This window comes from Berghia stephanieae, chromosome 5 (assembly GCF_034508935.2).
Source record: "Berghia stephanieae isolate SIO BIC M18660-M18661 chromosome 5, UCSD_Bste_1.3, whole genome shotgun sequence".
NCBI classification, from domain to species: Eukaryota; Metazoa; Mollusca; class Gastropoda; order Nudibranchia; family Aeolidiidae; genus Berghia; species Berghia stephanieae.
In genome coordinates, this window is record NC_088364.1 from 68,702,871 (window position 1) to 68,715,271 (window position 12,401).

The window sequence follows — 12,401 nt, forward strand, 5'->3', positions numbered from 1 at the left end:
TGAAAGTTTTTAGTCAGTACAGCAAGCCTGGCCAGTATCAACCCATCTGTGGCTCAAGTCTAGAACTGATGTCCGATTCCTTTCCCCGAGGTATAACATCTTCTTCATGTCACTCAGTGACTTTGTAAAACAGTAGAATAATCTATATCCTGTCATATCTGTTATAGAATTGATCAAGTGTTTCTTAATGATTAACAATACATATTGTATATCATTCTTTGATATAAAAATATCAAAACGGGAGAAGTCGACACAAAATAATAACAAAAAACAAAACCAAAACTTCAAAATAAAGAGAAGACAAACAAACAAACAAACAAACAAACAAACAAACAAACAAAAAAGAAAAAAGAAAGCCCCAACAAAAAACAAAGCAAAAACAAAACAAAAGCAAAAAACCAGACATCCATTCTCATTACTGGCGTATTAAATCTGATAAGCCCAATCAAGGGCATTAACTCACTCAATCCTAGAGATTTTTGCTACTTCTCAAAATTGGAAAAAAAAATGTATTAAAATGAGCATGTACATAATATAGTTTTATTCAACTACCATTAACATGTAAAAACTAAAAACATTAACTTGGATACTAATACTACGCCTATAATTTGTCTCAGAGAAATGTAATAAATAGTAAACGACAGATATAGTCGGCGTTAGGGTTGAGTGAGTTAAAGAATATATTTTTTTTCTCCTTTAGTTAGTTATGGATGTTAAACAAACTTACACAGCTACGGGTTCTTTGAATTTCCCCTCCTGTTGTATCCTGTACATGAGATCCCCTCCATTGACGTATTCCATCACAAAGTATAGACGATCCTGTCACAGAATGGAATGTGGAGAAAATCAACCATTTAAATTCATTTACTTCCTTTTCCATTCGCCATTCATTCTCTTATAAAAATTGAGCTTTTATATAGCGCAATATCCACTAAATGTCCTCAAAGCGCTTTACAAAGGGATCCCTGGTCAACAGCAACATTTAATATGTAGGATGGGACATGACGCCTACTGTTAGGCGATATTACAATTTTTCGGACAAAGACAACGCTGTTAACGGCCAGGTACTCATTTTACACCTGAGTACAGTGAGAGAATTTGAGTAAAGAGTCTTTTCCAAGGATTCAACTATCCGCCGAGCGAGGCTCGAACCCAGGCCCGTCCGATCTGAATGCGAGTGGCATACCACAAGACCACATAGCCGCACTTATCTTTTTAATTATTTTTGGTAGTTTCCTGTGGTTAATTATTGATTTTACCAGTATTGATTGGAAATTCTATGTAAATGTATGTTTCATACTGGCAATACGCTTCAACAGTCGTAACGTCACTTCCCTCGTAATGACGCATGGTAACTTAGTAACTGGCTTTAAACTATCGGAGCAATGGCGGACGCCCTTATGAAATATTTCACCGACGAGCATAAAAGCGTATCCAGAGGAAAAAAAAACCCATTATAAATCTGATCATGTTTTGACTTTTACACATTCTGATCACAAGACATGACAAAGTTCTAGCCAGCATGAAGAATAAAAGTACCGATTTTCTTTGTTTAGAACCACGATGGCCCCAGTTGCTGGGCGACGTGACATCAGACTATTGAATCCAATTATTGATTTTACCAGTATAGATTGGAAATTCTATGTAAATGTATGTTTCATATTGGCAATTGCCTAAAATAAACATTTGAATTGAATTGAATTGTCTGAGGCTAATATTTCACGAAATCAAAAAGACTCGACTGAGACAATAATGAATGGAAGAGCAGGCAGGCATTGCTTAATTAATAGCTTCAAAACATTATTCATTATTCAACACATTATTAGCTAGAGACGGTTTTTGAGCTCTAACCATTTCTACAAATCTACAAACTCAAACATCGTCAAATATTCATTTGCACCCCGCACTAGACTATCAAAGACTGGAACGCTCTTCCCAAATCATGTATGAACACAACAGATTTAATTTAGAAACATTCACTCAAACGAAGATTATCAAAAGTCTTCAGCCTAAACACCAACAATGGCTGTCACACTGAACAACTCTCTCGAAAACAAATAAATACTTAGAATTGAGTCGACTTCGAGTAACATTCAGACGAAGGGTCACATTTTTGTTTATTACTTTTTAGTCCACAAGCTTCTCGCGGCTTAGTATCATTATTCAACGATCGTGTTTTTATTAAGAAATGATGGGGGCCTCGAAGATTAGAGGTGGAACAATCAACATTATTCTACCCCTCTCCCTAATTAGTAACGCGTAATGATATCAAGTTTACAATAATAATTTGTTTAGATTATCAAACGTTGAATTTTACTAATATAAGATTTTTGAAAAAAAAAAAGTATCATTTAAATAATTTTGAAAATGTCTTTTACTCAGAGATGACGAAATCGAAATGGATTGAGGGGTAGAATAATCGTTTTCTTACATTCTTGCGTTTCGGAAATCAAACTTTGTTCCCAACGCACACTCGCATTTGGTTGTTAAGACGCCCGGAATTCCAAAAAGCAAAGAGTGTAAGAATCGTATATTCATAGCTAATCTTAACTACGACACAGAATAATGTTATCACATAATATTCTCACCATAGTTTGGAAGCAGGAATGGAGTTGCACTAAGAAGGGGGGTTTGTTGGGTAGGGCTAGAGCCCTCTTTTCAATCATGGTGCATTCGACGTCATCATCCTGAATTATCACATCTTTCTTCAGGATCTTGATTGCATACAACTCATCTGTACCCTTTCTCTCAGCCAGGACAACCTGTAAACATTTGACAAAATCAGTGTACTATTAATTAAAAAAGACAACAAGAACAATATCATCACCACCACAAACACCACCATCACCAAAAAACAAAATATTAACCACACCAATTTTAGAACTCACCCCTCTCTCTCTCTCTCTCTCTACTCTCTCTATCTAGCAATAGCAATTGCTTGCTACACTTTGGGTAGGATTCAAGTCTATTGGAAAGTACTTTCCACCACACCAAACAGACCCAGCTACCCAATCACTGCTGACGGGTGGACAGAGGGAAGGGCGAGGGGGGGGGGGGGGGGTTCAGTCAGCTTCAATATACCTATAACAAAACGAACCTTTCCAAAACTGCCTTTGCCCAGGACGGTCAGGAAGTTGAAATCGCTGGCCCTCACAATGTCCTGTTTACTCATGTTTTTCAGCTTGTCCGACTCTGGAAGTTTGTGATCGCTACTAATACTGGTTTTCTGGGGAAACATACATATACAAAATACATTTTAAAAAATAAAGCTTTTATATAGTGCAATATCCACTAAATGTGCTCAAAGCGTTTTACAAGGGGTTTCTGGTCAACAGCAACATTTAAATGTAGGACGGGACATGCCGCCTGTTAGGCAATATTACAATTTTTCGGACAAGGACAACCGCTGTTAACGGCAGGTACTCATTTTACACCTGAGTACGTTGAAAGAATGTGAGTAAAGACTCTTTTCCAAGGACTCAATTATGCGCCGAGCAGGCGAATAGGGCGCTTATCCCCGTGTGAAAGAACGAATACAATTTCTTAGATTGTAAAAAAAAAAAGAAATAAAGTTCGTATCATTTTAATTCTAAATTAACTTTTTGGGGTCCCATTCATGATACGGTTTTCAGACGGTGGGTTACAAATTAACTTGTTGGGGATTAGGCACAGTTGAGAGATAAAATATCTGAAAAGTAAGCACTGCATAAACGACAAGAAACCGGAAAATTAAATGGTCATAACTTCTTGTACCCTGGTGGAACGACCCCGAATATTGTTAGTTCATTGAGACCGTGGTCTTCGTAAAGTTATGGCCTGACACTGACCACAAAAATGAAGTCAAAATGCCAGTCTTTTGCCACAAAAGAAAACCAATAGTGAGTTGTATTCAATAGTTCAACCAATGGAATAACTTGTTTCCTTGAGCTCTACTAACGACAACTCACAAGGCGGTGCAAAAACCAAATAATGACGTCAAACTGCCAGTCCTTTTAGATTTCAGTGTCAGATAGTTCGAAGATGACGTTACTCAGGTCTTTCTTATTATTTTTTGCCATCCGCGTTTATGAGTAATGCTCACTGAACTGTATTAACCTGACTATAAACGTTCATGGGTACACACAGTTTTGTGTATTGGTCCGTTATACTTCCGGATGGCAATGTTATGAGCTTCTTAGCCAAGCGCATACTATCTATAACATAACGATGGCTACGTTGATACCCACCTGCATTTTACTCTTAATCTCCTGGATACTCTCAGAGATGTTGTCTGTGACAGGCACTCCGTAAAATTCTCCTTCTTCTTGGTTCAGGAGTTTGTACCATCCCTCTATGGGGGACTTCATCAACTGTTGATGGGGAAGATGGAATAGATGGAATAGATAGACAGGGGGGGTTAGCCTGGCTGACAATGATGCTGCGCTGGTTGTTTGTTTGTTTGTTTGTTTGTTTTTAAGGGTTTTACGGCGCTTGCAACACATTTAGGTCATATCAGTGCCAATAAAAGAACACAGCAGAAACTAGTGGGAGAGGAAATAGGAAGAAGACGATGGAGGTGGATTGGACACACGCTTAGAAAGAATGACTACACTATGACAAAGAAAGTATGCAATGATGATGATGATGAGCGCCAGTAAAAGGGAAGAAAATAGGATAGTGAAAAGATTCTAGATTTACAATTAAAAGGACTCGAGGAAAAAGTAAGACAAAAGGGAATTGGTTCAAATAGGGAACAGATGTAGATTCCAAGAGCACAACATCAATGTACTTAGTTTGAGATCACAAGTCCCCACTAAGAGGAATACACTCAAATGCTTACATTATACATTCAAAATAACATAACAATACATAACATTTACAAGGAAAACAAATAACATCTCCCAAAATAATAACTATGCATTTGACTTTTTCCCTCCTAGCCAAGCACTACAGCCAGGGCCAAGGCAAAACTTGGTAATCTCATTCCAAGACAAAGACAGAAAGCAAATAGGAAAACAGATAATATAAGTGGATAAAAGACACAGTAAGAACCTCCCTGCCCACTATGGGAGGTCATGTCAGCCTGTGCGCTGGTGGTGATTGTCGTAATGGTAGTGGTGGTGATGAGTGACAATGAAGCAACAATAATAATCACTCCTAAAGCACCTTCACTCACTCACTCACTCACTATCCAGCGTCGTCCTCATTGACGTTGGCTGCCCGTGATGACAAAAGTCCGCAAGTCTCTTCGTCCGTTGACGGTATCATAATATAGTTCCCTTCCATTCATCTCTGTCCATTCTAGGATGTTTTTTTATATAGGGAATGAGATTAGCGGAAGAGTAGCGTCCCTTGATTGGACGTCACCGGCGGAAAAGTTATTAGAGAGAGAACGTCATGTTGGTTGTTCGGATGCGTCTCTAGTCCTCGCTTCTGGAGACACTTCACCGAAAGCGAGGACGAGAGAGACGCAAGCGCAAAATCATGTTGACGTTCTCTCTGTAAGGTGATGTCCAATCAAGGGACGCTACTCTTCCGCTAATCGCATTCCCTATAGGTAGGCTGAGGTCTGCCTCTTCTTCGTTTGCCCTCCATTTTCCCCTGTATCACATCTTTCATCAGCGTGTATGGGCTTCGGCATATATGACCGAAAAAAAGCTGAGTTGTCTCCTTTTGATTATATTTAATAGCTTTGGCATGACTTCCAGCTCTTCCAATAGGGAATGAGATTAGCGGAAGAGTAGCGTCCCTTGATTGGACGTCACCCATAGTCTGTGACGTCACCGGCGGAAATGTTATTAGAGAGAGAACGTCATGTTGGTTGTGCGCATGCGTCTCTCGTCCTCGGAGCGAGGACGAGAGACGCATGCGCACAACCAACATGAGGACGAGAGACGCATGCGCACAACCAACATGACGTTCTCTCTCTAATAACTTTTCCGCCGGTGACGTCACAGACTATGGGTGACGTCGAATCAAGGGACGCTACTCTTCCGCTAATCTCATTCCCTATATGCTTTTATTTGTTCTTTTTTCCCTCCAGCTAAAGCACCTTACACACATTTATTGGCTAATAAGCCGTATTCAAGCATGGACTACAGTGCAACCCCTGGATAACAACATCGCCCGGGACCGGAAAATTATGTCGTTATCCAGGGCTGTCGTTGTAAAAACGATGATCCTAAACAGGGGTTTTACTAAAATACATGTCGCTATTTGGGTTTTTTTTGTTACTAAGAGCATAGAGCAAAAGAATCGGGACCAGAGGTCAATGTCGCTATCTAGGGATTGTTGTTATTCAGGGGTGTCGTTATCCAGAAGTTGCACTGTACGTGGAGAGCACCTACCTCGGATATTCCAAAAGACAGAGATCCCATGAAGTCATTCCTAGAAGTTCTATCCCAGTCCCAGACTTCTATGGAAAGCCTCTTCGCCTGATCGTCTGGGCCAAGCTCTCTGTGGACGCCGAAATGGATTAACATGGATCAATATACACAGTGTGAGGACAATTTATTTATATTATATAACTGAATCACTCGCATTATATTTAGATTTTAATATTTTAATGGCATTTGATAAATAGGTCGCATGAGCAGTAGCAGAAATTGTAGTCCTTCAGAGCCTTAGGCCCATGGATCTGGATGGAGTTTATCCTGGTTTCTATAGTGTGAAATGGACAATAGCAATTGCTTGCTACTCTTTGGATAGGACGCTTGTCAATCGCAAAGTACTTTCCTCCAGACCTAGCTACCCAATCACTGCTGAGTGGACAGGGTGGTCAGAAAAAAAAATGTCAACTGCACCCGGGGATCGATCTCAGTCCCTTTGCTTGTGAAGCGAGTGCTCTAGCAACTGAGCTATCGGGGACCCCCTACCCGCACAAGTGTGCACAGTTATAAATGCTAGAGTGTGTAGCAGTGTTTTGCTCAAGTTTTAGCGTCATTTCCAAAGGGTAGCAAGCAATTGCTACTGTTTGCTATTGTTTGTTTAACAGTAATCGAAACATGGACAAACTATGGGGGGCCTAGCTAGCAAGCGTCCATGAAATGCAATTTTTTAAGTCACTTGCTCCGCTTAGGCTTAAGACTAGGAAGTCATTTACTAGACTAGTAAATAACCTCTAGTCCTCGTTCATGAAATCGGGTCCATGAGCGTTTATGGCTCTGAGCGTAGCCATCGTTAACATATAGCCTGACACTAGAACCCTCCAGGACTGGCAGTTTGACGTCACTTTTTAGGTTTGTGTAGCGTTTAGTGAGTTGTCGTTAGTAGAGCTCAAGGAAACAAGTTATTTCATTGGTTGAACTATTGAATACAACTCACGATTTATCTTCTTTTGTGGCCAAAGACTGGCATTTGGACGTCATTTTTTGGTCAGTGTCGGGCTATAACTTTACGATGGCTACTCTCTGAGGGACTATTTTTATACCATGGAAAGTAGTAGCTGTACAATATTATGGTCTTGGCCTTTGGTATGACACTCGCTTTCGGATCGGAAGGTCCTGGGTTCGAGCCTAGCTCGGCGCATAGTTGAGTCCTTGGAAAAAGGCTCTTTACTCACATTCTCTCACCGTACACTAGGTGTAAAATAAGTACCTGGCCGTTGACAGCGTTGTCTCTGTCACAAAAAAATGGTAATATCGCCTAACAGGCGTCATGTCTCGTTCTACGTGTTACGTGTTGCTGTTGGTCAGGGACCCCTTGTAAAGCGCTTTGAGCACATTTCGTGGATATTGCTCTATATAAAAGCTCATTTAAAAATATTATGGTGGTATTCTAATCCGGTAATTTAAAGTACTTGACAGACTAAGACTTACAGTTGAAAGGCTTCGTTCCAGATAGGATTGAGGCTGGCTTTGATGGTTTTCGTTTTCAACTTGATTTTCTGGGAGTCGACAGGGATAAGCTTGGCCTTGGCGTAGGGGTCAGCCAGACCGTTGGGATCCATGGGACAAAGGTTACGGGCTTCCAACACTGGGCAGATGGTGGTGGTGGTGGTGGTGGTAGATGAAGAAGGGGGTGGGGAGTGAAAAATATAATATATTCCAGTTAGGTATAGCCATCGATTGAAAATATTATTATTAAACAGATTACAGTGGAATCCTGATGTAGCCACCACTATCAAGCCAAAAAGGTTAACTCAATCAACCCTAACACCGACTATATCTGTAGTATACCCGGTGTTACTTTTGCTCCATTCCCATTAAATATTTTTTTCTGAGACAAATTATAGGCGTAGTATCAAAGCTAATGTTTTTAGTTTTTACATGTTAATCGTAGTTGAATAAAACTATCTATGTACATGCTCATTTTTAAAACATTTTTTCCAATTTTGAAAAGTGGCAAAAATCTCTTAGATTAAGTGAGTTAGTTAATTTGACTTTATGCAGGGTTGACTTTATCCACTGTCAATGGAACTCACTTAGATAGAAGAATCTGAAAATAAAATGAATCGGGCAATAGGTGGCGGCCATTATGCAAGGGGATTCCAAGGACCAAGCTTTTTGCCGTAGCTGATATTCTCTGTAAATAACCATTTGAGTCAACGAGTGATAAAATTACCTACCCTTAATTTTATTAAAAGTTTGCAAGTTACTCGTATATCAATCTGGAAAAAATATATATCAAATTAAAGAAATTAAGGAGCAGGCACCAGGTCGACTGATTTTTTGGGATGTTTTTTTTTTTCTTCCATTTTTTTTTCTTGCTTTGTCTGGCACCTTTCATACCCACTTGTTCATATTTTTATCTGTAAAAAATAGTTTTATAATTTGTTAGATTTGCCAATAATAGCCTTCAACAGTCGTAACGTCACTTTCCTCGTAATGACGCATGGTAACTTAGTAACTGGCTCTAAACTATCGGAACAATGGCGGACGCCCTTATGAAATATTTCTCCGACGAGCATAAAGCGTATACAGAGGGAAAAAAAACCATAAATCTGATCAGGGTTTGACTTTTACACGACATTCTGATCACACGACATATGAAAAGTTCTAACCACCATGAAGAATAAAAAGTACCGATTGTCTTTGTTTAGAACCATGATGACCGCCGTTGCTGGGCGACGTGACATCAGACTATTGAATCCAATTCTGTGACCGTTGGCAAAAATCTAACATTGGCTGTACGGAACAATTTTGGACCCCAACCTATTTTTTAAATAATAGATATACAGTATATTATAGGTTGACTTCAAGTAAAAGAAGAATGAATACGATATTCAGATCTGATATACGATGGATCACACAATTCTCAGCAAGCGTCATTCAGACTGCGAAGCTTACTACTACTACTACTACTACTACTACTACTACTACTACTACTACTACTACTACTACTACTACTACTACTACTACTACTACTTCTACTCCTACTACTACTACTATACGATGGACAGGATGGAGAAAAACAAGCATTCTTTCTAAGACCCCATACAAACAAAAAATGAAAAAACAATCAAAGAAAAAATAAAAACAACAAACAAAAAAATAAAGTTGAGCTTTTATATAGCGCAATATCCACTAAACGTGCTCAAAGCGCTTTACAAGGGGTCCCTGACCAACAGCAACACTTAACATGTAGGACAAGACATGTGTGTCGCCTGTTAGGCGATATTACAATTTTTTTTCCTACAGAGAAAACGCTGTTAAGGGTCAGGTGCTTATTTTACACCTGAGTACGGTGAGAGAATGTGAGTAAAGAGCTTTTCCAAGGACTCAACTAAGCGTGGAGCAAGGCTCGAACCCAGGACCTTCCGATCCGAAAGCGAGTGGCACGCACCACAAGACAACATAGCCGTACGAAAAGACTTTTTTAATTGAAAAAAAAAAAGAATATTAACAAACATAAAATATAAAGACAGGGGAAACAACAAATAATATTCTCCTTTTACCATTAATTATCGAACACGATTCTCCCCCCTTCCTATTCAATATGGCGTCCTAAATGACCCATTCCGGCCCTAATTTGCCACACTTAGTTGGTCCCCCGGCGATCTTCGTCTCCCCGTCGCCTGTCTCATTAGCTGTCAGCAGAAATAAACACACGATCTCTCTCTCTCTCTCTCTCTCTCTCTCTCTCTCTCTCTCTCTCTAAACAACATAATAATAATAATGATAATGACAAAAATAGAACCAAATCAATAAGCCTGGCGAGTTTAATGTGGTTATTCTAGCTCTTTACCAAATCACATTAGCATAACCGGCCGGCCCTAAGTCGGCCCAGACGTGTCCTTTATCTTGTCTTCCCGAAAACCAACCAAAATCTTAGAAAACCAACCAAAATCTTAGAAAATCAACCAACATCGTAGAAAATCAACGAAAATCTTAGAAAACCAACCAAAATCGTAGAAAATCAACGAAAATCTTAGAAAACCAACCAAAAACATAGAAAACATAGGCCCGACATGTGCACCATTTTTGCAGGTCTGATAACCGAACGCGATTATGGGCTTTGTTTGAGATTATTTCCATGACAACAATGAGGCAATGACAATTTGTGTTATCAGACCTCCAAAAATATGTACACGTCGGTCAGGCCCTATGATGTGTAATTATACCAATGATAACATACACGTCCAATAACCAACGAAAGAGTGAAAAGGGAGAGGTTTGTGTTTGGGAACAAAACAGACAATGGACGTTTCGGGTACAAACCCTTCGTCAGAACAACAATACACAAATTAACGTGGAAAACAAATAAAATAAAATTCAAAATAACTTGTATCGTCTGTACTCAATGGTGGTTGCAGTATGAATTATATATATTATCAGATTATATATTTGACAAATTGGATTTTTGTAACACTAAGGCTCCGAAACCACTAGACCAATCATCACCAAATGTTTCATGGTGTTTACAGTTGAAGATGGTTTGTGTGTATTATGGGATTGAATAGATATCGCGTTGATTTGATCCAAAAACCAAATTTATTTCCTCAAATCGCATTGTTGAACGAACGGACAGCTACGCTCGTGTGTGTGTGTGTGTGTGTGTGTGTGTGTGTGTATGTGTGTGTGTGTTCTTCTTCCTCAAGTACCAAGTCTGTGCCAGACATCGGTGATCATGTTACGCTTTTCATCTCTCTGATCAAATAACCTCAGAAAACTAATATTACTCTTCTCATTCTTTGTCACCCAGCTGTTCAAACTATTCAAATATGTTTTTCTTGGTCTATGTGTGCATGTATATATTATATAATTTACCAATATATTGACGTCTTCATCAATGTTTCAGGCCTGTATGGTCATCATCAGGTCTGTCTGTGACATGAGTCGAACTTGTTGTTGTTGTTTGTTGTTGACTGTTGTTGTTGTTGTTATTGTTGTTGTTGACTGTTGAAGTAATTTCGCAGATTCGTGTATTAATGTAGACTTCAATATCGTGGTAAATATAATAATCAATAATAATTTTCTCCATTGTTGCTATCAACATGTCGAGCATTCTTTGTATCATATTTGCATCATATCACGATTTAATATATATATATATATATATATATATATATATATATATATATATATATTATGTGTGTGTGTGTGTGTGTGTGTGCGTGCGTGTGTGCGATTGTGGTATGCGTGTATTAGATGACCACAACGAAACGAAGTCCACACCAACAAGAAAATAAATACTATTTCAAAAGAAATAAACATATTAAAGTATAGATAAATCGAGCTGACACCGTAGAAGACTGTAATCTTTTTGTCTCAAGTGTCTAGCCCAAGGCAATCAAAGCGTAACGTTTTCTGTCTGGTGGCGCGCGGGCCAGGCACCACGGACAATGGGCACCAATCTATTTCCAGAACATACGACTTGAGTTGGTCCCAGACATATTGAATCTTTCTGATCGACAACATGCTTGCAATTTTACACACACACACACACACACACACACACACACACGCGCGCGCGCACATATACAACACAATACACACACAACACAACACAACACACACACACATACACAGAAAGGGCAGAGGAGAGAGAGAAAGAGAGAGAGAGAGAGAGTAGGAAAGAGAGAAAGAGAGAGAGAATGAGAGAGAGAGAGAGAAAGAAAGAGAGAGAGAGAGAGATAGAGAAAGAAAGAGAGAGTGAGTGAGAGGGAGGTAGATAGAGAGAGGGTCAATCCGATGCATTCATTCATTCCCCAAACTCCGATATAGTTAGTGTGATTGTAGCAGTCCAGACATTTCATCCATCCACCACACCCATCCAACCAACCACTCACCCACCCACCCATCCATCATCCATATTTCCATTTTCCACAATCTCGATGTCGTTAGTGTTATAATCAGCAGTCCAACATTTCACAGACATTTATCCATCCATACAATCATCATCCATCCACAGACCCATCCATCTAGCCACCCACCCGTCCACCAAACATCCATCCATTCATCTCACTCATCCACTCACCCACG

At 39.4% G+C, this 12,401-nt stretch overlaps 1 protein-coding gene across 4 annotated transcripts in view; it reads right to left on the minus strand.

Annotated features, from left to right (window-relative positions):
- The window catches only part of LOC144973504 (calcium-dependent protein kinase C), a 320,626-nt gene that overhangs the window by 36,807 nt on the left and 271,418 nt on the right, over positions 1 to 12,401 (minus strand). For all 4 annotated transcript variants that reach the window (XM_078916013.1, XM_078916014.1, XM_078916012.1 and 1 more), the window contains 6 exons: positions 7,797 to 7,953; positions 6,327 to 6,435; positions 4,227 to 4,349; positions 3,098 to 3,226; positions 2,589 to 2,762; positions 728 to 819 (listed from right to left, as the gene is read on the minus strand). In XM_078916013.1, the coding sequence (XP_078772139.1) occupies positions 728 to 819; positions 2,589 to 2,762; positions 3,098 to 3,226; positions 4,227 to 4,349; positions 6,327 to 6,435; positions 7,797 to 7,953 (784 nt within the window). The remainder of the gene's footprint in view (positions 1 to 727; positions 820 to 2,588; positions 2,763 to 3,097; positions 3,227 to 4,226; positions 4,350 to 6,326; positions 6,436 to 7,796; positions 7,954 to 12,401) is intronic.